Below are 26,736 nucleotides of genomic sequence, written 5' to 3'. Positions count from 1 at the left end.
ATGGCTGAATAATATTCCACTGTGTGTGTGTGTGTGTGTGTATGTATATATATATATATATACACACACCTTATTTATTCATTTATCTCTTGGTGGTCACTTGATTTGCTTCATTTCCTTGGCTATTGTAAATAGTGGTGCAATGTTATCTTTTGTTTTGTTTTGTGACTTTCTTTTTGTGGTGCTGTTGTCTGGTTTTGGTATCACGGTGATGCTGGCCTCATGGAATGCATTCAGAAGCATTCCTTCCTCTTCAGTTTTTGGGATAGTTTGAGAAGGATAGATGTTTACTTCTTAAAACATTTGGTAGAATTCAACTTTTGTTTGTTGGGAGTTTTTTGATTACTGATTAAATTTCATTATTGGTAATCAGTTTGTTCATATTTTCTATTTCTTCCTGATTCAGTTGTGGGAGATGGTACATTTCTAACAATTTATCCAAGGAAAGCACTTTTTAACTGACCTGGAATGAAAAGCTATTTTGTATAGGATGGGATCACATGTGGAACCACACTGTTTCAAGTTCATGTGTTGCAACCTTCTCGGTAAACATCCTTGTATGTGGCAAACTTCACAACAGAAGTCTAGTTCTTCCTGGCTTTGCTTACTGAGCACCTGAATCTTGATTCTGTCATTCAGATAGTGATCCCTTGAGCCACATGTCTATACAACAAAGAGAAAATGAAGATAACAAAATGATTTATTAAGAATGACTGACCTACATTTTGTAATATGAATTCTGTATAATTTGTTTACTTATACTTAAGAAGTATTAAGCAAATGGTTTTAATAAAAGTTCTAGTTCCATATCACAAAAGCCCTGGTGACAATCCCTAGTCGATATTCTTAAGGAACATTTCTGGTCCTGTCTGAATCTTTATCTGTGGGCCCCTCAGTTGAGAGCTGGTTGGCGAAAGAATGTGTTTCTTGTTCTACGGCCTCTCTGTCCTTTCCCGTGAATTCACTTGAAGTAAAGCCTTTTCCTCATAATACTAACTACATTTTTTATTGTGGCTTAAAACCACAGTATAAAATGCACCTTCACTAGAGTTGTATGTATAGTACAATATTGTAAATCACATGCACATTTTGGTGCAAAAGATTCCCAGAACCACCTGCTTGCCCCCTCCACCCCAATTCCTGCATGTTAAAACTACATGTACTCACCAAACTTCATCTCTTCACACCTCCCTCCCAACAAAACCCTTGGCCACCACCGTTCTACTCTATACCTCTATATCCATAGACTTTAGATACCTAGTATGAGGAATAATGCAATATATATATATATATATTTTATGACTGGCTGCTTCTGTTTATCCTAATGTTCCTCAAGGCTCACCCATATAGTACCATACGATAGGATTTCCTTCTTTTTAAGGCTGAAATAATATTCACTTGCATGTATATACCAAATTTGCCTATCCCATAATCTGCTGATGGTCATTTAGCTTACTTACACCTCTTGGCAACTGTGAATAATGCTGCAATGAATATGAATCTGCAAATGTCTTTAATTCTCCTGGGTATATAGCCAGAAATGGAATTGGTGGATCATGCAGTACTTCTATTTTTAATTTTTTAAGGAAACTCCATAGTGTTTTCCATGCCAGTTGCACCATTTTACATCCCCATGAACAGTTCACAGGGGTTCTAATTTCTCCACATTCTCGCCAACACTTATTATTTCCTAATCTTTTTTGGATAATGGCCATCCTAATAGTACGAGGTGATATCTTGTTTCGATTTGTGTTTTGCATTTTGCTAATGAATAGTGATGTTGAACATCTTTTCATATACATATTGGCTTTTTGTATATCTTTGAAGAAATGTCTGTTCAAGTCCTTTGCTTGTTTTAATTAGGATTTTTGTTGTTTTATTGTTGAGTTATAAGAGATCTTTACATATTCTAGATGCTAAGCCCTTTTATAGTTTTATAGTTTGCCAATATTCTCTTCCATCCTATAGATTTCCCTTTCACTCTGTTAGTTGTTTCTTTTGCTGTGCAGAAGTTTTAAAGTTTGAAATAGTTTGTCTATTTTTGCTTTTCTTGTCCATGCTTTTGGTGTCATATCTAAGAAATCATCGCCAAATCCAATTTCATGAAGTTTTCCCCTGCATTTCTTCTAGGAGTTTTATAGGTCTTACATTTATTCATTTAAAGTTAAAATTTTTATATGGTGTAATATGAGTTTAATTTATTGCTTTTGCATGTGGATATCCAGTTTTCCTAATACTGTTCGTTGAAGAGACTATCCTTTCTTGGCACCCTTGTTGAAGATTATTTGACTATATAAGTGGTGTTTATCTATAGGCTCTCTTTTCTTCCATTGGTCTATATGTCTTTATACCAGCACCATACTAATTAGGGGGCTTCCCAGGTAGTTCAGTGGTAAGCTATCTGCCTGCCAGTGCAGGAGACACAGGAGACTGGGTTCGATCCCTGGTCAGGAAGATCCCCTGAAGTAGGAAATGGCAACCGACTCCAGTATTCTTGCCTGGAAAATTCCATGGACAGAGGAGCCTGGCAGGCTACAGTCCATGGGGTTGCAAAGAATCAGACACAAATGGGCAACTGAGCACATACTATTTACAGTATTGTAGGTTTGTAATGTGTTTTGAAATCAGGAACTGTGAGGCCTCCAGCTTTATTTTTATTTCTCAAGATTGTTCTATTTGGAGTTCTTTGAGAATCTATATGAATTTTAGTATTGCTTTACGTTTCTGATAGAAGTGTCTTATGGATTTTGATAGAGATTTCTTTTGGTAGTATGAACATTTTAATAATATTAAGCCTTTCAATCCATGAACATAGGATGTCTTTCCATTTATTTATATCTTCTTTAATTTCTTTCATCTATATTTTATAGTTTTCAGTGTACGAGTCTTTTCCCTGTAGGTATATTTTGTTCCAAAGTGCTTTATTAATTGTGGTGCTATTCTAAATTGGATTGTTTTCTTAGTTACTTTTTGGATTGTTCATTGTTAGTGTATAGAAATGCAACTGATTTTTGTGTGTTGATTTTGTATCCTGCAACTGCTGAATTTGTTTATTATAAAAGTTTTTTATGGAATATTTAGAATTTTATACATACAAGATTGTGTCATCTATGAACAGAGATAATTTTCTTTGTTTCCAATTTGGATGCCTTTTCTTTGTTTCTTTTTCTTTATTCCTAATTGCTCTGACTAGGACTTCTAGTACGATGCTGAATGGAAATGGTAAGAGTGGATATTCTTGTTCTGCTCATGATCTTGGAGGAAAAGCTTTCAGTTTTTTACCATTGAGTATGGTGGTGAAATGGCAACCCACTCCAGGGTTCTTGCCTGGAGAATCCCAGGGATAGGGGAGTCTGGTGGGCTGCCATCTATGGGGTCGCACAGAGTCAGACAGGACTGAAGCGACTTAGCAGCAGCAGCAGCATGGTGTTAACTGTGGGCTTGTTCTATATGGCCTTTATTATGTTGAGGCAATTTTCCTGTATTCTTTATTGAACGCTTTTATTATGATAGGGTGTTAAATTTTGTCATATGGTTTTTCTGCATCAATTGAGATGGTCTTTCACAAACACATTTCTGTGAAATATTTTGCAGTTTTCCAAAATGTTTTGCAAGATTCTTATCAAGTTGTGCTAGCCATCTCCCTCTCTCTTTGCCTTCAGAATCCTCTTTGTTGGGTGGTGATGGGAGGCATCATGTCTCCTCTTGCTTGGAGTGAGAACTAAAGATAATTTATCATTTGGCAGAAACAGGGAGGGCTCCATTCTTTCTGGGTAACCAAATTAAACATTCCCTAGTAGCTATTAATCAATGATTAATATATCATCTGACATCTCCTTTGTGGACTGACTTTTAATCCAATTAAGTCAGAAGCAACTTAACTTTTGTATTTTCTATTAACAATACATTCAAATAATATTTTATATAGCTGTGATTCCAGCATTTCTTAAGAGATTTTCCAAACTTGATAGGACCTGTCATCCATCTCCAAAGAAGCCAACTTTGCTGCTAACATGGAAGGGAAGTAGCAGCGGAGGTGGTAGTATCTAACTCCACACAGGTAGACATTGCCATTCACTCAGAAATATAACTATGCGAAGTGGCTGGTAACCTGATTTTCGGTGTGGAAGTTCACAGAGTCTTCCTCTGTGTCTTCCTCTTATCTCTTCCAGTGGGAGGCTGGATCTTTTCCAATCCGGATGGAGTGTGCACAGCAGGAAACACCAATTACCAGTATACTACTCCTTTGCCTCTGTCTGCTCCCCACACCCACCATGGCTGTGAGCACTATCCTGGCATCCGAGGACACCACCGGCAGGCTCCCTACCCTTCTGCATACATGCATAGAAATCATTCTCCCTCAGGTGTGTGATTCTGCTAACAATACCCTTGGGGGTGTGGATGGTGGTAAGAAGTAGATAAACAACTAGTAGAAGTAAATATCTGAAGATAGAATCCATTTTATCTAATATATGTAATATTGTTATATATTAAAATTTTGATGTTTTATATACTAATAGTTGACTATATCATTATAGCATTATTAGTGTTTTATAATTATTTCAAATAATTATGAAAGCTGGGAGACAACCAGTCTCCCAATTTCTAATGGGTGTGAAAGTCCTCCTCCCAGGGCACTGGTGTACTAAGCAGTTTCAGGCTGCACTCTAAAAGCCAAGTTAAGTCATGGAGTTCTGAGACGCTCAGCTCATTGCCCTCACATGACTCTTTTCTACAGTTGTAGTACATGGCTCAGTCCAGAAAATATTGGGCCCAGTATTGGAGAGCCATTAGGAAGTTTTGGGAAGCTAGCTCACCCTACATCCAGGCTTTGGTCTGATTTGGCAAATATTTATCAAGGGTTGACTTTGTGCCAGGTTTTGTCCATGAACAAAATAGATTACAGAACCAATCATCTCACAGAGATTCTATTCTCATATGGGGACACTAACACTAAAGGAAACAAGTAAAGTTCATGGTATGGGAGATAGAGGAGTGTGTTAGGATACCAGCCTCAGGGACATCCTGAGCTCTGTACCTGCAGATGACTTTGCTGATCATCAGCTACCTGTCCCTGTGCCCCATAGCTGGCTACTCCCAGGAACCTTGAAGCAAGCTGCTTCCAGGAAGGGAGAAAATGGAGCTTAATGATATCATAAACTGAGCAGGGTTCTCATTTACTTCTTGATTCTTTCCTGGGGTCAGCACACAAAACACATCTGAGTATTTGCTATGCACCAGGCACTCTTGTAAGCAGGGGGGTAAGGAAGGTGATTAAGGTTTAATTTATTCCCTGGAGGATCTTAGGGTTATGAAAATATATGTAATTAATCCTAATACAGTATAGTGAGAACTTTAATGTGGTCCTCAGACCTGTAGCATTCCCTAGGAACTTGTTAGAAATGTAGACTCTCAGGTTCTCCTTCTGAAAGAGTTTGCAGTTTAACAAAATCCCCAGGTGATTCTTATGCACATTAAAGTTAGAGAAACATTCTATAAAGCACACAAGCCACGGTGCTATGGGAATGAAAGAAAAGGGCAACTAGATTTACCAGAGGGCTTAATGCTTAAGTTGAGATTTGAAGAATGAATAGAAAAGGATAAAGGTTGGAGTGGGCAGGGGTGAAAGATGGATGACATGGGACACAGGCAGAAATGAAGGGCATTCCATGTGAGAGAGTGGTATGAGCAAAGGTACAGAAGGAGGAGAGAACCTAGGTTACCTGGGAATGGTTTGGGAAGAGTGGAGAAGGAGGGAGGCAATATGGTGGATGCAGGAGTTGAGGCTGAAGGCCACACCATGAAAAGGAGTGACTTGGCCAGGGATGTACATGAAATCCTCTTCCTATCTTTCCCCTCCTTCCTTCCCATCTTCTTTCCCTTCTTCCTCTCTATTATATATGCACTATTTGTGCAAATGAAGATTCAAATACATAGAAGACACTATTCCTGAAATGTTTAAATCTCCCTGGGGTTGCTGAGAAAAATAGGTCCTGATCCTCAGAATTTCATCTGAAGCACTGGTGGCCTTAGGCTTGTTTTGAGGGGATGATGACATGGCCCATTTTAAAGGGGATGTAAGCATGGTGACCTGAGTTAGATCTGTGTCAAAAAGGGAAAATCATTCCACTTGTCTGAGCCTCATCTATAAAATGGAGGTGAGAAGTTGTTATAAAGATTAAAAGATGAACAGTACATGACCCAGCTGGTAAAGAATCTGCCTGCAATACAGGAGACCTGAGTTTGACTCCTGGGTTGGGAAGATCCCCTGGAGAAGGGAAACACTAGCCACTCCAGTATTTTGGCCTGAAGAATTCCATGGACTGTATAGTTCATTGGGTCGCAAAGAGTTGGACATGACTGAGAAACTTTCACTTTCAGTACATGACATATGGTTGACGTTCAATAAACTTCAATAAACCTAAGTTCCTCCCTCGTGTTTCCTTCAGAAAGTATCAACACACTGTTGGCACATGTGGCACAAGCCATGGTTGTATTTTGACCTAGGATAATGTCATTGGTCACCATCTTTATATTTTCCATGCTTCATAAATTGAACTGTTGTTATTTCCCCAAAGTGAATTTGATAGAAAGCTCCAGCAATAATCTGCAAGTTTTCTCTGGAGCTGACAATTGGACTTCCTTATCCTCCACACCCCACGCCAGCATCCTGTCTGTACCCCACACCAGCGGACCAGTCAATCCAGGGCCTAGGTAAGACCAACACAATCAACTTGCTCATTGTCCTTGGAGGTTTACTTTTTGGCATGGGACCTCGAATTCATATATTTTTCCTGGAATGCCTTGGTCTAAGCTTTTGTCCTGACTTCTAAGCCACTAAGAAGTGAAAATAACAAGGTCAACTCTTCGCCCCTGGAAAAAGTGTGATGAGAAAGCACCTACTCAGTCCTGTACTCTTTTCATTTGTAACTTTGGTATTTTTTTAAGAGGGAAAAGATATTGTGGCCTGGGATTGTTTGTCTCAATCAGGAAGAAGTACTGTGAACAATGGTGGTAGCATCAGGGAATTTAAAGGGAAAAGTGTAAATATGCACTGAAACCTCAAGACCCTTGATTGTCTATATCCTCACAAGCTACTCATTCTAACAGGTAGACAGATTTTGGGCCCCCCGGCCTCAACCCAGGCAATAGGGCTGAGAGGATCTTGTAGGACCCATGGCATAACTCTTATACCAGAGACCAGCATTCAGTTCTGACTGTTGGAAATCGGTGTGATGAGTAGAAAGGAAAGGGGCCTGGAATCTGACAAATGTGGCCTTCAGTCCCGGTTTCACTTCTTATTGACTCTGTGACTTTAGGAAATTTTCTTAGCCTCACTAAGCTTAAACTTTCTTATCTGTAACATGGCAATAATATGAGCTACTCTGTAGAGTTATGGTGAACACCAAAATTAAAAAGAGCATAATATGTACTGTAAGCAATAACATTGTATCAATATATATGTCTTGTTAAGTTCAACATAATTAGGCAGACTTTTGAGAAGGTCCAAAAAGCAATTCAAAATTAAAAGATGTCCTATCTTTTTGGGGGGTAGATGTTAGATGACTTATGAGTTGCAGATCTAAAAAAGTTTGAGGGTCATAGAACGTTGATTCACATCAATGCTGCTCACTCTTTAATGTGCATTAGAATCACCTGGGATGTTGCTCAAATGCACAATCTGATTAATAGGTCTGGGATAGGGCCCAAGATTCTGCATTTTTAACAAGCTTCCAGGTGTTGCTGATGTTGCTGTAAACTGTGATCTTGATTTTGATGTTGATGTTGCTATGGCCCTTGAGGATCTAGTGCTGTGCTCTTAAGGCAACAGCCCCCAACTGCTTTGGCTCCTGGACTCTTGCAATGCAACTGGTCCAAACTAGATGGGCTGTAACACACAGAATGTTAAAGACAGTAGATAATAAAGAATAAATTCTTAATAATTTTTTATACTGATGCATGTAAAAATGATAATATTTTAAATATTTTTGGTTACATAAAATAGTATTAATAATAAGTTCATTTGTTTCTTTTTATTCTTTCCTCAAGTGTGGCTTCTTGAAAATTTAGCCTCGTATTTGTGGCTCACATTTTATTTCTGTTGGCAGTGCTTGAGTAGAGGACCTCAGGGAAATGCATTTATTGGTGCTGTATTGGAAGTGAGGGAAAGAGTGTCCTTGAAGCTATTAGACAAATTACTATGTGCCAAGTTCTGTACTAGATCCTTTATGTAAGTCATTTATAGGATTCAAAGACATCCATGAGGCTGCTTTTGAAATTCCTATTTTCCTGATGGAGAAACTAAATCTCAGAGGCATTAAGAACTGCCTGAAGCTAAGACAGTAAATAAAGTAACTCAGAGCCCATGGTTTTTTAATCAGCCCAGGAAGCCTCAGAAAGGGGCTCTGACTGTTACTGTAGAAGAATTTCTTTTGAAAACTGGGGAATTGGGGTCAGAATCCCAGCAAGCTGAGCTGGCTAAAAAAACCAACAACCCCCATGGCCTATCTAGGTTTCTGCAGGCTTCATATGGTCCAATGAGGTCTGTGGAATCTGAAATATGGCAGAGTGCATTTCTACCTCTAGTTTCATCGGTGGCATGTTTAACTCATTGCTGACTAAATATTTTGCTAGAGAAAAGCAAAATGTTTTCAGTACTGTCATTGGGTAATGAGCCTATTATCAAGCAAAGTAGGGACTCTGAAAACTGATGATGAAAATACTGGAAGTTATTTTGCCTGTTGACTGCTGTCATTTTAATCCAGGTTCTATGTTAAGGTGCAAAATTGGCTTCACATCACAGTCAATAGGAAAGCTTTAAAAAATTCTGATACTTCATGCCAGACTAATTACATCAGATCTCTTGGGGTAGAACCCAAGTGTCAGAAATGTTTTTAATTTGCTAAGTGATTTCAATGTACAGTCAAGTTCGTGACCCAGTGATGTAGGATAGAAAAGTCTAAGAAAGTGGTCCAGTTCCCCGCCTTTCTACCAGGGACCAGAATTGATAGGTAGAAACCTGGAATGGAAGAATTAATTATACAACCACCATTTACTGAGTGCTATATTTTGGATTTCATGTAGTCATTTTCTTATTCAATCCTCATAAAAATATTTGGTAAGATATGTTTAATTATCACTCCAAATCTTGAAGATAAGGAAACTGAGGCTTATCTATTAAATAATTTGTTTACAGTCACAGAGCTAATAAGCTGTAATGCTAGGATTTAAACCTAGATTTCTGTCCTGGTTATTAGGCCACATCACTTCTCTTGGCCAGTGAGAGATCTTACTCACAGATGATACTGCCCAAATATCCTTTCAACTCCCCTGCCCATTTACACAGACGGCAAAGGAAGCCTAGAGAAATAAAATGCTGTGTTAAAACTGAACAACTTGCTAGAGGCAGGGCCAGCATCAAAATGCAGGTCTCAGGACACCTAATTGTATGCTTATTCTACTACATCTTGCTGCTTCTCTGCGGAAATGGGACCAGTGTGTGTCAGAGCTGGAAATAAAGCCCTGATTAGATCCTCTGTTTCTAACTCGCGTCGCTCTCAGACTGCACTCCTGTCTAGGAGCATCATCACCATTCTCTCTCTCTCTCTCTCTGTTTCTGCAGCCCATACCCATGCCTGTGGACCATCAACAACAGTGGCGGGGGACCCGCCGGGTCGGGCTCAGAGGTGCATGCCAACTCCCCGGGAGCGTTTCTCCTGGGTAACCCAGCTGTGACTTCACCTGTCTCCACCCAGACACCCACTTCGGTTAGTGTGGAGGTTCTGGGGGAGCCCTCGCTGACCAGCATCGCCATGTCCACCTGGACAGCAGTGGCTTCACATTCCTTTACAGGCTGGGGTAGCCCAGGTAGGGGTGGGCACCATTCTCCCTCCTCACTGCATAGTTAAGCAGGATCCTAGTGAAGGTGTCAGTGGAGAATCTGCTAGATGTAGAGCTCTTAGAAGAACCACCTACTGATCCCAGTGAGCCAGACTGCAGAGTCTCCCCACCCAATGAAGTGGGTTGTAGCAGAAGCCTCCTAGGAAACGGTTTGGTTTAGATGACACTAATTTTGTCACCTGCATCTCTCTACCATTTTCTCTTTGTGCTCCCATTTTTTTCCGCAGCTTATCCATGCCATGCTTAGGCAACAAAAGTTCGTTGAGTACCTTCCTTGTGCCCTGACCCTTACTCTCAAATGATTCTAGAAGGCTGCCCCTCCTGTTCTGTGGACATAGTGTAAAGCTGGTAAGTGAGCTAAAAATTTACCTAGCCTAAGGCTACTGCATCATAACTTTGTACAGTCCTAAAGGTATGTGTAGCCACAGAGCTTCTGCTTTGAGACCAAGAGAGGGTGTAAGGCCATGGAGTGAAGTTAACAGAAGTAGAGTTAATTACATGTTATAGCACTGAGAATTGAGGAAATGAAATCATGTTGCTCCTTGGCTCAGAAACCTTGGGTGACTTACCATCACCTACAGATCAAAGTTGATCTCCTCTGCCATCTGCCCTCAAAACATTTCTCCAGCTTTAGCTCCCTGTTACCCCATTAGTATCCTCTATTTCAGTCAAGGCATACATTCTTCCTCTATCTTTTAAACATTCAGTGTTCTTTCCCACCTCTGTACCTTCTCTCCTGCCTGAAATTTCCTTCTCTGCTCAGTTCCACCTGTGCGAATCCTGCTTATCTCCCATGGACTGACCAGAGCATCACCTGCTGCACCAAGCATTTGATCTGCCTGGGTTCCCTGCCTTCCCACTGGTTTTGCCTCTGTTACAGAGTTCATCTCATGCTCCCTTGTATTTTCAGTACCTGTGTCTCTTCCACTAGACTGTGAGCCCCTTGAGGGTGAGGCCCAGCCTTCTCTTCTCTGTTCCCCACAGCAGCACCTGGTTCTGTGCCTATCCTATAGGAAGCGCCCAATAAACACTGGCTGAACTGAATGGATGTGAAGTGCATATGTGAAAAGGACAGCTATGGAGCTCACGGAGGGCAGAGCTCAGAGATATATGTCCCATAATGGGCAGCAGGTCAAAGCGGGAGATCGGGGACACTCTGGGTGTTACATTTGCAGTGCAGCCCTTTCTCAGTGATTGGTTGTATAAGGAGATGGTGTGGGCTAGGGTGATTGTTCCCAGACACTGGTCCTTGGAGCCCCTCCTCTGAACCACATGGAACACTGAGAAATAAATTCTTTGGCACACTCCACAACTCTTGAATCAGAATCTTTGGAGGTGGAGTCCAGGAATCTGCATTTCATACAAGTGTTCCAGACAATTGTCTCAGAGCCAAATTTGAAAATGACTTGCCTGGAACAGAGAAACAGAATGATAAATACTCCCGGGATCTCATCAGATAAGGGTTTCAACCTCTGCACCATTCTAGACCGTTGCCATAGCCAATGAGCAGAATCATGTTTCATTGGTTTTCCTTTTCTACCCACTACTGGATGTGCTGATCACTACAGGAGTGAGGTCTCCAGACCTGGATGAAAGGTGGCTCTCCCAGCATCGATAGCATGCTGCATGGACTGGGCAGCTTTCTTGGGTCATTCCTGAGGGACTCTGAGAGTCCATTTGGAACCTGGCCATGGCTCAGCTGTTCCCACTGAGGCAGGAGACAGGCATTTATAACTGGTCTCCTGTTTACATTTCTTGAGGCAAGAAAAAGATGGGCTTCAGGCCAGACACTTACAGCTAGCCACCTGTTTGCATTTCTCGAAATAGACAATAGGTGGGCTCCAGGTTAGATATCTACAACCAGCCTCCTGTTTGCTCTTCTAAATGGAACTAACAACTGAAACAGGATAAAAAGCCAAGTTTTGTCTCCTGTGGACACCCTAAGGTGACAGTTATGGCAGGAACATAGAGGAGCTAAACCTGTTTGAGTAAAAAATCAAGAGGTTATATATTTACCATCCTTGGGGCAAGAGAGACATTTCACATGTGCAGAAAGGCTCCTTGGGGTCAAAAAGAATGGTGTGCTGCTGCTGCTAAGTCGCTTCAGTCATGTCCGACTCTGTGCAACCCCAGAGACGGCAGCCCACCAGGCTCCCCCGTCCCTGGGATTCTCCAGGCAAGAACACTGGAGTGGGTTGCCATTTCCTTCTCCAATGCATGAAAGTGAAAAGTGAAAGTGAAGTCACTCAATCGTGTCTGACTCTTAGTGACCCCATGGACTGCAGCCTACCAGGCTCTTCCATCCATGGGATTTTCCAGGCAAGAGTACTGGAGTGGGGTGCCATTGCCTTCTCCAAAAGAATGGTGTACTGCCCCATAATATGTGATGTTAATATGTGATTCCATAGGCCTCTCAACTGGAAATCCATCTTGGAAAACAGTTGTGTGTGCATGTTGGGAAGGGTTCTGGGGTAGGTCAGATGTGGAAAAAGAAGCCAGATAATTGGCAGAAGATAAACAAAGATCTGAAGAACTGTCATATATAAATGATTTAACCACTTCTTTATTGTGCTCCCCCTCTCTAGGGGGTACACCTATACCCTTTCTCTTTGAGTATGCATTTCTCCCTTGCTTCCACCTTAAGAAACCATTCCTCTGTGTGCTGCCCCACTTGTTGTTGTGCTGTGCCTCTAATAATAAACTTTGAACCTGCATTTACAGTTTTTGCCTCCATAATAAATGCATTTTTCACTGGAGGAAAGAGCCCAGAAAAATAGCTTCTAGCCTCTAGCCCTTGCTGATCTGGTGGCTCAGTCTTCTAGTTTTCACCCAGGCTATCCAGGTTCAATTCCTGGGCAGGAAATTAAGTTCTCACTTCATGTCACCACTCACTGCTGGGTACCAAGATCACTCTCACAGTTCCATCAGTAGAGCCCATAAAAACCCACCCATGCCAACTCTTAGCCTGGGGCATCCAAACACAGCACTGTGAGTCCTTGGCTCTTTCTACAGAGAAGGATCTTTTAACATGTTGTAGTTAGCCTGTTTTCTGGTGCCATTCCATTTTTGGACCTGGATCTCTGGCAGTGATGCCACTCCAAACACGTGGTGACCTTCAGTCAGTTCAGTTCAGTCGCTCAGTTCTGTCCGACTCTTTGTGACCCCATGAACCGCAGCACGCCAGGCCTCCCTGTCCATCGCCAACTCCATTGAGTCAGTGATGCCATCCAACCATCTCATCCTCTGTCATCCCCTTCTCCTCCTGCCCTCAATGTTTCCCAGCATCAGGGTCTTTTCCAATGAGTCAGCTCTTCACATCAGGTGGCCAAAGTATTGGAGTTTCAGCTGCAACATCAGTCCTTCCAATGAACACTCAGGACTGATCTCCTTTAGGATGGACTGGTTGGATCTCCTTGCAGTCCAAGGGACTCTCAAGAGTCTTCTCCAACACCACAGTTCAAAAGCATCAATTCTTCAGTGCTCAGCTTTCTATATATACATGACCACTGGAAAAACCATAGCCTTGACTAGACGGACCTTTGTTGGCAAAGTAATGTCTCTGCTTTTTAATATGCTATCTAGGTTGGTCATAACTTTCCTTCCAAGGTGTAAGCGTCTTTTAATTTCATGGCTGCAATCACCAACCTCAGTGATTTTGGAGCCCCCCAAAGTAAAGTCTCTCACTGTTTCCACTGTTCCCATCTATTTGCCATGAGGTGATGGGACTAGATACCATGATCTTCGTTTTCTGAATGTTGAGCTTTAAGCCAACTTTTTCACTCTCCTCTTTCACTTTCATCAAGAGGCTCATTAGTTCTTCTTCCCTTTCTGCCATAAGTGTGGTGTCGTCTGCATACCTGAGGTTATTGATATTTCTCCCGGCAATCTTGATTCTAGCTTGTGCTATATCCAGCCTGGCATTTCACATGATGTACTCTGCATGTAAGTTAAATAAGCAGGGTGACAATATACAGCTTTGATGTAGTCCTTTCCCAATTGGGAACCAGTCTGTTGTTCCATGTCCAGTTCTAACTATTGCTTCCTGACCTGCATACAGGTTTCTCAAGAGGCAGGTCAGGTGGTCTGGTATTCCCATTTCTTTCAGAATTTTCCACAGTTTATTGTGAACCACACAGTCAAAGGCTTTGGCATAGTCAATAAAGCAGAAATAGATGTTTTTCTGGAACTCTCTTGCTTTTTCCATGATCCAGTGGATATTGGCAATTTGATCTCTGGTTCCTCTGCCTTTTTTAAATCCAGCTTGAACATCTGGAAGTTCATGGTTCATGTTATTGCTGAAGCCTGGCTTGAAGAATTTTGAGCATTACTTTACTAGCGTGTGAGATGAGTGCAATTGTGCGGTAGTCTGAGCATTCTTTGGCATTGCCTTTCTTAGGGATTGGAATGAAAACTGACCTTTTCCAGTCCTGTGGCCACTGCTGAGTTTTCCCAATTTGCTGGCATATTGAGTGCAGCACTTTCACAGCATCATCTTTTAGGATTTGAAATAGCTCAATTGGAATTCCATAACCTCCACTAGCTTTGTTCGTAGTGATGCTTCCTAAGGCCCACTTGACTTCACATTCCAGGATGTCTGGTTCTAGGTGAGTGATCACACCTTCATTATCTGGGTCATGAAGATTTTTTTTGTACAGTTCTTCTGTGTATTCTTGCCACCTCTTCTTTTTTTTTTAATTTTATAAAATTATTTATTTACTTTCTTTTGGTAGCAATTTTATTTATTTTTTATGTTTATTTATTTATTTATTTTACAATATTGTATTGGTTTTGCCATACATTGACTTGAATCTGCCATGGGTGTACACGTGTTCCCTATCCTGAACCCCCCTCCCATCTCCCTCCCCATTCCATCCCTCTGGGTCATCCCAGTGCACCAGCCCCAAGCACCCTGTATCATGCATAGATCCTGGACTGGTGATTCATTTCACATATGATAATTTACATGTTTCAATGCCCTTCTCCCATATCATCCTGCCTTGGCCCTCTCCCACAGAGTCCAAAAGACTGTTCAATACATCTGTATCTCTTTTGCTGTCTCACATACAAGACAAGAAAACGATGTTATCGTACCATCTTTCTAAATTCCATATATATGCATTAGTATACTGTATTGGTGTGTTTCTTTCTGGCTTACTTCACCTCTTCTTCATATCTTCTACTTCTGTTAGGTCCCTACCATTTCTGTCCTTTATAGAGCCCATCTTTGCATGATATGTTCCCTTGATATCTATAAGAGATCTCTAGTCTTTCCCATTCTGTTGTTTTCCTCTATTTCTTTGCATTGATCGCTGAGGAAGGCTTTCTTATCTCTCCTTGCTATTCTTTAGAACTCTGCATCAAATGGGTATATCTTTCCTTTTCTCCTTTGCTTTTCGCTTCCCTTATTTTCACAGCTATTTGTAAGGCCTCCTCAGACAGCCATTTTGCTTTTTTGCATTTCTCACTCTACCTACACTTAGATCTTCTCCCCACCCTGCAACAAAGATACCTCCGCCATTTCAAGCCACCCCAGGACACCTCTTTGTGCCTTGCTCAATCTCGACCTACTACACGCCTACACATGCCACCCTAATCTGCCCCTCCCCAGTCTTCCACCTCACCCCAACTGCCCTTCCACACATCAACCCAATCCATACCTGTCTTGTCCCAATCCACACCTCCACATACCTCCTCGCTCCACTTCACACCTACCTGCCTCACCCCTACCTGCCCTGCCACATGACTACCTTCCATACTCCAATCTGTCTCACCATATACCTATGAGCCTCAACCCAACATGCCCCTCCACACGCTTACCTGACATACTTTTGCCCGCCATGTCACATGCTTACCAACCTCAACCTGCCCTGCCATGCAACTAACCAATTCACCACAACCCACCCACAATACGCCTATTTATCTTGCCTCAAGCCAAAGCTACAAATGCTTACTAACATTGTTCAACTCATCTTGCCACACACCTACAGCCTCGCCCCACTACAACCCTCCACATGTTTACATGTCTTGCACAAACCCAACTCACCACAAATCTAAATGCCTTGACAAACCTGCCTTGCCACACACCTACCTGCCCGACTCAATCCATCTCACCACATGTCTAATTGCCTCGCATCAAACTTGCTTTGCCAAATGCATACCTGCTTCTCCCAAATCTGCCCTGGCACATTCCTATTCCTACCACTTTAAGCCTCCCCACCACATACCTTCATGCTTTGTCCAAACCCAACAAAATACATGACTACCCTCCTCACACTAACCTGCCAAGCCACACACCTTCCTGACTTGTTCAACCCACTTCACCAGAGGGCTACCTGCCTCTTGTAAACCTGCTCTGACTCACATTCACCTGCCTTGTCCCAACCTGCTCTGCCACATGTCCACCAATTTTGCACCCAATTGCTCCACTGCTTACCTTGCTGCTTCACACCAACCTGGACAGCCTCACGTCTGCCTGCTTTGCCCCAACCCATCCTACCATGTGCCTATCCACCTCACCCCATTCATGCAACATACACCTACCTGCCTTGCCTCAATGAGCCACTTATCTACATGCTGTGCTCACTCCAACCCATACTGCCACACACTTACAGTTTGTCCCTACCATCCTTGCCACATGCTTACACCCCTTAATGCAAGAAATACAACAACACATCTACCTTTCTCACCTCACCCTGCTTCATCTCATGCCTAAACACCATGCCACACCCTGGCCCACCACGTGCCTACCTGCCACGGGCGGAGCTCCTGCTCCCAGCACAGGGGAAGCAATTAAAGATGTAATACAACATCTCTTTATTTGTTTTTCATATTTGGGCCTTGTTCACTGAAACTTGGTCTCTCCATGTCGTTCTTTCTCTCACCTTCTGGCTGAATTATTCAGCCTCTTTTCTCCACTAAATTTTCTCATTGAGCTATCCTTATTTTAAGCAATTGTTTCCTGATCCTCGCCGACGCTGTCCCCGCTTCGAATTCCCTGGATCCACCGGGGCTGGACCCCGGCACCTACCTACCCTGCCCCAGTGCATGCCACCACGCAGCTTCACTCTAACCTGCCTTGCCACACCCCTACCTATCTCACCCCTACGAGGACTTTGAAATGGTTATCCATGTTGCCCAAACCCTACCTACGACCTGCCTACTCATCTAACCTAACCTGCCCTGCCTATGCTTACATGCTTCACTGAAATCATCCCACCACACACCTACCCAACTCACCCCAACCCACCTGCAAGATGAGTACCCACCTCACTTCAAATTGTCCCACCCATGCCAACTACCTCACACCAACTCACACCACCACACCCCTACCCACCTCATTTCAACCAGCCCTGCGACGTGCCACTTGCCTTATCCCAATCCTCCTTGCTGAACACCAGCCTGCCTTGTCCCAACCCACTGCATCACACTTCCTACATATGTTGCCCCAACCAGCCCTGCAACATGAACAGCTAGCCACTTTGCCCCAGATTACACAACTTCACTGCTACACCTCACTGCTTCATTTCACTACACCTCACAACTCGCCCTGTCAAACTAATAGCCACCTGTCCTTAACCCATTCCACCACATGTCTACCAGCTTCACCCTAAACCACACTGCTTCACACCTAGAGCCACGCCAAACATGCACCTCCATATGCCTACCCACATTGTCTCAACCTGCCCAACCACATGCTGTTGAACCACTCAACAATCTTCCCTGCCACACACCTACCCTCCTCTCTTTAACCCACCCATCACACGCCTACAGACACCACACTAACCTGCCCTGTAACATGACTACCCAGATCCACAAGCCTATCTGCCTTGCCCCAGCCTACTCAATTACACATCTGACTGCCTCACTCAAGCTGCCTTGCTATGCACCATTTTCAGCCCAACCTGCCTTGTCACACACCTATCCATCTTGCCCAATTCCTTTGTCAGACAGTCACACAGCTTGCTTGAACAGGTCCAAGAGATGTGTTGGGTACACATCTCATGTATACCCATCTGTTGGGTATACATGAGATGTGTACCCAACTCATATGGACTCATCCCTCCACACACCTACCCAACTCACCCAACACACCCTGCCACAGGCCTAACCACTGTACCCCAACCCGCCTGGCACATGCCTAACTACCTCACCATAAGCCACCCCGCCATATGCTTGACTGTTTTGAACCAACATGCCCAACCACTTGTTCGCCCTCACCACATGAAACTGCCCCTCCACATGCATATTCAGCCTGCCCAACAAGTACCACTGCAAGCAAACTGTCTCACTCCAAGCCGACCTGCTACAGGTCTACTTTACTTACCTTACTGCCTGAGCACACGCCTGTCTGCCTTGTCTCAACTCGGCCCTCCACATGCCTAGCCCCTTATCACAACCCACCCCTTAAAATGTGTACCTGCCTTGCCTCAGTGTACCCCTTGACACATATACCTGCCTTGCTGGTAACCGCCCTGCCATACACCTACCCGCCTCTTGCCAAATCACTCCAACTCATGCCAGCCGCCTCTTCCAATCCTGCCACATATCTAACAGCCTCACCCCAACCCATCCCACCACACTCCGACATGCCTCATCCCAACCTGCTCCACTACCCATTTACCCGCCACGCCCCAACCTGCCCTATGACATGACTTCATGCCTCATTCCAACCATCCCCCCACACATGTGCCCATCTGTCTTCAACCTGAGCTGCCACACACCTACTTGCCCATCCCTATCCCACACCACCACATGCCTACACCGGCCACCCTAATTTGCCTCACAATAAGCTTATCCACCTTGTCCTTGAACTGAACTGACTGAATGAAACTGACAACTACAACAACAGAGGGGAAAAAAGGAAAAAAAATCCAGAAGCAACTGAGTTCAGTTCAGTTCAGTCGCTCAGTTGTGTCCGACTCTTTGCGACCCCATGAATCGCAGCACCCCAGACCTCTCTGTCCATCACCAAATCCCGGAGTTCACTCAGACTCACATCCATCGAGTCAGTGATGCCATCCAGCCATCTTATCCTCTGTCGTCCCCTTCTCCTCCTGCCCCCAATCCCTCCCAGCATCACAGTCTTTTCCAATGAGTCAACTCTTTGCATGAGGTGGCCAAAGCACTGGAGTTTCAGCTATAGCATCATTCCTTCCAAAGAAATCCCAGGGCTGATCTCCTTCAGGATGGACTGGTTGGATCTCCTTGCAGTCCAAGGGACTCTCAAGAGTCTTCTCCAACACCAGTTCAAAAGCATCAATTCTTCAGCGCTCAGCCTTCTTCACAGTCCAACTGTCACATCCATACACGACCACTGGGGAAACCATAGCCTTGGCTAGATGGACCTTTGTTGGCAAAGTAATGTCTCTGCTTTTGAATATGCTATCTAGGTTGGTCATAACTTTCCTTCCAAGGAGTAAATGTCTTTTAATTTCGTGGCTGCAGTCACCATCTGCAGTGATTTTGGAGCCCCCAAGAATGAAGGAACTGAAGAACATGTCAAAATGTAAGAATAATAAATGTCTTTCTTGAGTCTCTGCTGTCAGTGTCCTTTCCTCACTGAGAGTCGCAGTCCACCTCATTTCCTTAGGATGCCCTCCAACACTGGGCTGGTCTCTGGACCTGCTGTGCGGGCAACTCAGACTCTAATCTGTTCCTACTCCTGTGTGTTCTAGCCTCCAAGGTCCACACTGTCAGAACTAGTGCGTTTTCTTTTGTTAGAACTCTCATTGTCCTTTCATATATTCCATAGACACAGAGTCTGCCTAGTTGATCATGTGGATTTAATCTAAAGCTTGTACAGCTGGTGGGAAGTTTAGGTCCTCTTCTTTTACCACACTGCCCCTGGGTTTCAACTGTGGTTTTATCACCACCTCTGCACATGGATCATTCACAGGGGTTTGCTCCTGAGGCTGTTCTGGAAGCCTTGGGTGTGCCCCAACGAGGGCCACTTGTGGAGCTGGTGCAGCTGCTTGGATCATAGGGGCACTGGCAGCACCAGGTACTCACGGGAGCTGGTGGCTAGGGCAGCAGGAAATATGGTGCTCTAGAAGGGTATAGCAACCCGTTCACTATTCTTGCCTGGAGAATCCCATGGACAGAGAAGCCTGGCAGGTCACAGTCCACAGGATCATAAACAGTTGTATATGACCAGAGTGACGTGGCATGCATAGATGCAGAGCTCTTTCTAGCCTCTAGCATCTCTGTCCCAGTGCAAATCATGCATAGAGGTGGTGCAGTTACTTAGATCACAGGGATCCTGGCAATGCTGACTACCAGCGGCTATTGTTACAGGAGATCTGGCACTCTTAGGGCTTTTCCTAGCCTGTGGCATATCTGCCCTAGTGAGAATTGAGTGGCACAGCTGCTTGGGTTGTGGGGACCCTGACTTCACCAAGTGTTTCAGGAACATGGACTGCCTTGGCCACAGGAACTATGGCCCTATTACAGTCTTTTTCTAGACTCTGGCAGCTGGCAACCAGAAGGCCTCTTTGTCTAGTCTTCTGTTGCTCTGCCTATGCAGGCATTTAGAGGTCGCCCCTGGCTGGGGTCTTCTCTGTTGCTCAACACAACAGGAACATAAAGGGGCACTGCTGAATGGGATTCTACCCTGGTGTTCAGTATGTCAAGGTGCTTGAAGGGCCAACCTTTCTACTGTTCAGCTGCTAGTCCTGGCATGTGGGGAGAAAGATGTTACAGTGATGGCTCCACACCCTACATGCGATTCAGCAGTACTGCCTTGCTTCCATGGATGCCTGGTTTTCCCCCACAGGTATTTCCCAGCACAATCTCCTCCCCCACATCTTTGTGGGTCATCTCCACAGTCAACAGCAGACTGTGCCCTGGGATTGCTCCACAATCCCTGCACTCCAGCTCCCAGCTGCTGTGTCTTTCAGGGGGCCCATGTCCTTATCCAGGGTACATATGACTGCAGCAAGGATTGTCTGTGTGGTTCTCATTCTATTTAGACTGTCACAAATCAGTTGCTTCACTGTGAGCCTCATATGCTTCTCCTCTATTCCAAACAATTGCTCCAGTGTGAGGATTGGAACCTGCTTCTTTTCCCTAACCTGCCGACGGCAGGTCCAGTCCTACTAACTCTCCTTTTTTTCCACCTACTGCCTTCATTCTACAGAGTTTTGCATGATTCTATATTGTCTTCTCCACTGGTCAGGTACTCCTGCCTGCTCTCAGCTGGTGTTCTGCAAGCACTTCTGTGTCTGAAGGTGTATTCCTGATGTATCCGTGGAGAGATGTATTCCTCATCCACCTACTCCTCCACCATTTTGTTCCTCCTCAAGTAACTTTCAATCTGAAAATATCTAGTTTTCAGAGGTAGAAAATACAGCTTTTGCCAATGGGTTTGGATTTCCAGGTTCACACACAGCAAGTTCCTCAGGACTTTAGAGACACACAGAGGACACACTGGATCCTTCTACATGAATGATTGTCTGAGCAGAGAGTTTTGTGACTAGGGAGTACTATACCTATACTAACCTGGTTAGGTGAAAATGTACTCTGAGAAGACCTCCCAACAAGCATATTTAAGCAGCATGTTTCTTTCAGAAAATTCAAGGGTTAAACTAAATAAGTTGTTGAACTGAATAAAAGAAAAGCAATCAAAGTGTTTTTCAAGTAATTTTCAGTCTAAAATCACCAACTTTTCACAGGCAGAAAATACAGCTTTAGCCAAGAGGCTCGGATTTCCAGGTTCACACATAGCATATTTCTTTTCTTTTCTTTTTTATTTATTTATTTATTTTTTTGCAGCCATATATGGCATTTTTATTTATTTATTTTTTAATTTTATTTTTAAGCTTTACAATATTGTATTAGTTTTGCCAAATATCGAAATGAATCCGCCAAAGGTATACCTGTGTTCCCCATCCTGAACCCTCCTCCCTCCTCCCTCCTCCCTCCCCATACCCTCCCTCTGGGTGGTCCCAGTGCACCAGCCCCAAGCATCCAGTATCGTGCATCTAACCTAGACTGGCGACTTGTTTCATACATGATATTATACATGTTTCAATGCCGTTCTCCCAAATCTCCCCACCCTCTCCCTCTCCCACAGAGTCCATAAGACTGATCTATACATCAGTGTCACTTTTGCTGTCTCATACACAGGGTTATTGTTACCATCTTTCTAAATTCCATATATATGCGTTAGTATACTGTATTGGTGTTTTTCTTTCTGGCTTACTTCACTCTGTATAAAAGGTTCCAGTTTCATCCACCTCATTAGAACTGATTCAAATGTATTCTTTTTAATAGCTGAGTAATACTCCGTTGTGTGTATGTACCACAGCTTTCTTATCCATTATTCTGCTGATGGGCATCTAGGTTGCTTCCATGTCCTGGCTATTATAAACAGTGCTGCAATGAACATTGGGGTACACGTGTCTCTTTCCCTTCTGGTTTCCTCAGTGTGTATGCCCAGCAGTGGGATTGCTGGATCATAAGGCAGTTCTATTTCCAGTTTTTTAAGGAATCTCCACACTGTTCTCCATAGTGGCTGTACTAGTTTGCATTCCCACTAACAGTGTAAGAGGGTTCCCTTTTCTCCACACCCTCTCCAGCATTTATTGCTTGTAGACTTTTGGATCTCAGCCATTCTGACTTGCGTGAAATGGTACCTCATAGTGGTTTTGATTTACATTTCTCTGATAATGAGTGATGTTGAGCATCTTTTCATGTGTTTGTTAGCCATCTGTATGTCTTCTTTGGAGAAATGTCTATTTAGTTCTTTGGCCCATTTTTTGATTGGGTCATTTATTTTTCTGGAGTTGAGCTGTAGGAGTTGCTTGCGTATTTTTGAGATTAGTTGTTTGTCAGTTGCTTCATTTGCTATTATTTTCTCCCATTCTGAAGGCTGCCTTTTCACCTTGCTAATAGTTTCCTTTGTTATGCAGAAGCTTTTAAGTTTAATTAGGTCCCATTTGTTTATTTTTGCTTTTATTTCCAATATTCTGGGAGGTCGGTCATAGAGGATCCTGCTGTGATGTATGTCGGAGAGTGTTTTGCCTATGTTCTCCTCTAGGAGTTTTATAGTTTCTGGTCTTATGTTGAGATCTTTAACCCATTTTGAGTTTATTTTTGTGTATGGTGTTAGAAAGTGTTCTAGTTTCATTCTTTTACAAGTGGTTGACCAGTTTTCCCAGCACCACTTGTTAAAGAGATTGTCTTTAATCCATTGTATATTCTTGCCACCTTTGTCAAAGATAAGGTGTCCATATGTGCATGGATTTATCTCTGGGCTTTCTATTTTGTTCCATTGATCAATATTTCTGTCTTTGTGCCAGTACCATACTGTCTTGATAACTGTGGCTTTGTAATACAGCCTGAAGTCAGGAAGGTTGATTCCTCCAGTTCCATTCTTCTTTCTCAAGATAGCTTTGGCTATTCGAGGTTTTTTGTATTTCCATACAAATTGTGAAATTATTTGTTCTAGCTCTGTGAAGAATACCATTGGTAGCTTGATAGGGATTGCATTGAATCTATAAATTGCTTTGGGTAGTATACTCATTTTCACTATATTGATTCTTCCAATCCACGAACATGGTATATTTCCCCATTTATTAGTGTCCTCTTTGATTTCTTTCACCAGTGTTTTATAGTTTTCTATATATAGGTCTTTAGTTTCTTTAGGTAGATATATTCCTAAGTATTTTATTCTTTCCGTTGCAATGGTGAATGGAATTGTTTCCTTAATTTCTCTTTCTGTTTTCTCATTATTAGTGTATAGGAATGCAAGGGATTTCTGTGTGTTGATTTTATATCCTGCAGCTTTACTATAATCATTGATTAGTTCTAGTAATTTTCTGGTTGAGTCTTTAGGGTTTTCTATGTAGAAGATCATGTCATCTGCAAATAGTGAGAGTTTTACTTCTTCTTTTCCAATTTGGATTCCTTTTATTTCTTTTTCTGCTCTGATTGCTGTGGCCAAAACTTCCAAAACTATGTTGAATAGTAATGGTGAAAGTGGGCACCCTTGTCTTGTTCCTGACTTTAGAGGAAATGCTTTCAATTTTTCACCATTGAGGATAATGTTTGCTGTGGGTTTGTCATATATAGCTTTTATTATGTTGAGGTATGTTCCTTCTATTCCTGCTTTCTGGAGAGTTCTTATCATAAATGGATGTTGAATTTTGTCAAAGGCTTTCTCTGCATCTATTGAGATAATCATATGGCTTTTATTTTTCAATTTGTTAATGTGGTGTATAACACTGATTGATTTGCGGATATTGAAGAATCCTTGCATCCCTGAGATAAAGCCCACTTGGTCATGGTGTATGATCTTTTTAATGTGTTGTTGGATTCTGCTTGCTAGAATTTTGTTAAGGATTTTTGCATCTATGTTCATCAGTGATATTGGCCTGTAGTTTTCTTTTTTTGTGGGATCTTTGTCAGGTTTTGGTATTAGGGTGATGGTGGCCTCATAGAATGAATTTGGAAGTTTACCTTCCTCTGCAATTTTCTGGAAGAGTTTGAGCAGGATAGGTGTTAGCTCTTCTCTAAATTTTTGGTAGAATTCAGCTGTGAAGCCGTCTGGACCTGGGCTTTTGTTTGCTGGAAGATTTTTGATTACAGTTTCAATTTCCGTGCTTGTGATGGGTCTGTTAAGATTTTCTATTTCTTCCTGGTCCAGTTTTGGAAAGTTGTACTTTTCTAAGAATTTGTCCATTTCTTCCACGTTGTCCATTTTATTGGCATATAATTGTTGATAGTAGTCTCTTATGATCCTTCACACGTAGCATATTTCTGAAGCATGTAGAGACACAGACAAGACACACTGGATCCTTCTAGAGAACGGTTGTTTGAGCAGAGAGTTCTGTGATTAGTTAGTACTATACCTGTAACTACCCTGGTTAGGTGAAAATGTACTCTGAGGTGACCTCCTAACAAGGAGTTGGAAGAAGAGTGTTTCTTTCACAAAATGCACTGATTACACTAAGGAACTTGTTGCACTGAATAGAAAAAAAAAAAAAAAACAACAGCACACCAACAACCAAAGAGTTATTTCAGTAACTTTCAGTCTGGAACTTTCACAGGCAGAAAATACATCTTTTGTCCATAGAATCAGATTTCCAGGTTCACATACAGCATGTTCCTGAGGGTTTTAGAGACACACATAAGACACACTGGATCCTTCCGTGAGAACACTTTTTTTTTGAGCAGAGAGAGTTCTGTAATTAGTTGGTACTATCAGATCAGATCAGTCACTCAGTCGTGTCCGACTCTTTGCAACCCCATGAATCGCAGCACGCCAGGCCTCCCTGTCCATCACCAACTCCCGGAGTTCACTCGGACTCACTTCCGTTGAGTCAGTGATGCCATCCAACCATCTCATCCTCTGTCGTCCCCTTCTCCTCCCGCCCCCAATCCCTCCCAGCATCACAGTCTTTTCCAATGAGTCAACTCTTCACATGAGGTGGCCAAAGTACTGGAGTTTCAGCTTTAGCATCATTCCTTCCAAAGAAATCCCAGGGCTGATCTCCTTCAGAATGGACTGGTTGGATCTCCTTGCAGTCCAAGGGACTCTCAAGAGTCTTCTCCAACACCACAGTTCAAAAGCATCAATTCTTCGGCACTCAGCCTTCTTCACAGTCCAAATCTCACATCCATACATGACCACAGGAAAAACCATAGCCTTGACTAGACGAACCTTTGTTGGCAAAGTAATGTCTCTGCTTTTGAATATGCTATCTAGGTTACTCATAACTTTCCTTCCAAGGAGTAAGCGTCTTTTAATTTCATGGCTGCAGTCACCATCTGCAGTGATTTTGGAGCCCAGAAAAATAAAGTCTGCCACTGTTTCACTGTTCCCCCATCTATTTCCCATGAAGTGATGGGACCAGATGCCATGATCTTAGTTTTCTGAATGTTGAGTTTTAAGCCAACTTTTTCACTCTCCTCTTTGACTTTCATCAAGAGGCTCTTTAGTTCTTCTTCAGTGTCTGCCATAAATGAGGGTGTCTTCTGCATATCTGAAGTTATTGATATTTCTGCTGATAATCTTGATTCCAGCTTGTTCTTCATCCAGCCCAGCATTTTTCATGATGTACTCTACCATAGTTATAAGACCCTAAATCAGTGATTTCCCCTCCTATACTGTTGGTGAAAATGCAAGCTGGTATGGCCATTATGGAAAACAGTATGGAGGTTCCTCTGAAAGTTAAATATAGAATTACCATACGGTCCAGCAATCCCCACACCTGAAAATAAACCTGGACAAAACTTTAATTCAAAAATGTACATGCACATCTATGGTCACAGAAGAACTGTTCACAACAGCCAAAACATGGAAGCAACCTAAATGTCCATTGACAGATGAATGGATAAAGAATATGTGGTACATATACAGTGGAATGTTACTCAGCCATAAAAAAGGAATGCAATAGTGCATTTGCTGCAATATGCATGCAGCTAGAGATTATCACACTGTTAGGTAGTTAGAATAGGAAAAAGGAGTCCAGAGTGGCAGTGGCTAAAAGACAAGGAAGGGAAAAGCCTGCAAAAATAGAACAAAGGAAAGTCCAAAGACTGGAGTGAGGACCTCAGGTAGAACAAAGAGCACTCCTGGCTGACCCAATTTACATAGGGCAGGCCCAGGGGAAGGAAAAAACATACAAAACAGGAGCCAAAGGACTGGGGCTCTCTCTTGCACACATGGGCATGCGGTCTCTGTCTCCCCTTCACGTCTTTTGGGTCAGCATGCCCTCACTCCTTGAGGATGTATTTTCCTTTATTTTCTAAATAAAACTGAGCTGTAACACAGAGCTGTAACACTGTCCAAGAGCTGTGATGCACCAAGGGCTTTAATGTCCATCGCTTCAAATT

The 26,736-nt window shown here is 42.8% G+C and overlaps 1 protein-coding gene across 6 annotated transcripts in view; it reads left to right on the top strand.

Annotated features, from left to right (window-relative positions):
- The window catches only part of TBX19 (T-box transcription factor 19), a 40,013-nt gene extending 29,069 nt beyond the window's left edge, over window positions 1-10,944 (top strand). Inside the window, exons 6-10 of one of the 6 annotated variants that reach the window (XM_010802707.4) lie at window positions 4,131-4,364; window positions 6,579-6,714; window positions 9,623-9,767; window positions 10,128-10,248; window positions 10,664-10,944. In XM_010802707.4, coding sequence (XP_010801009.1) covers window positions 4,131-4,364; window positions 6,579-6,714; window positions 9,623-9,767; window positions 10,128-10,202 — 590 coding nt within the window. In that variant the 3' untranslated portion in view covers window positions 10,203-10,248; window positions 10,664-10,944. 6 annotated transcript variants of the gene reach the window in all.
- Window positions 10,945-26,736: the final 15,792 nt, after the last annotated feature.

The sequence above is a fragment of the Bos taurus genome, chromosome 3, assembly GCF_002263795.3.
Source record: "Bos taurus isolate L1 Dominette 01449 registration number 42190680 breed Hereford chromosome 3, ARS-UCD2.0, whole genome shotgun sequence".
NCBI classification, from domain to species: Eukaryota; Metazoa; Chordata; class Mammalia; order Artiodactyla; family Bovidae; genus Bos; species Bos taurus.
The sequence above is the reverse complement of the archived record's forward strand: the minus strand, read 5'-3'. Positions and strand labels throughout refer to the sequence as shown.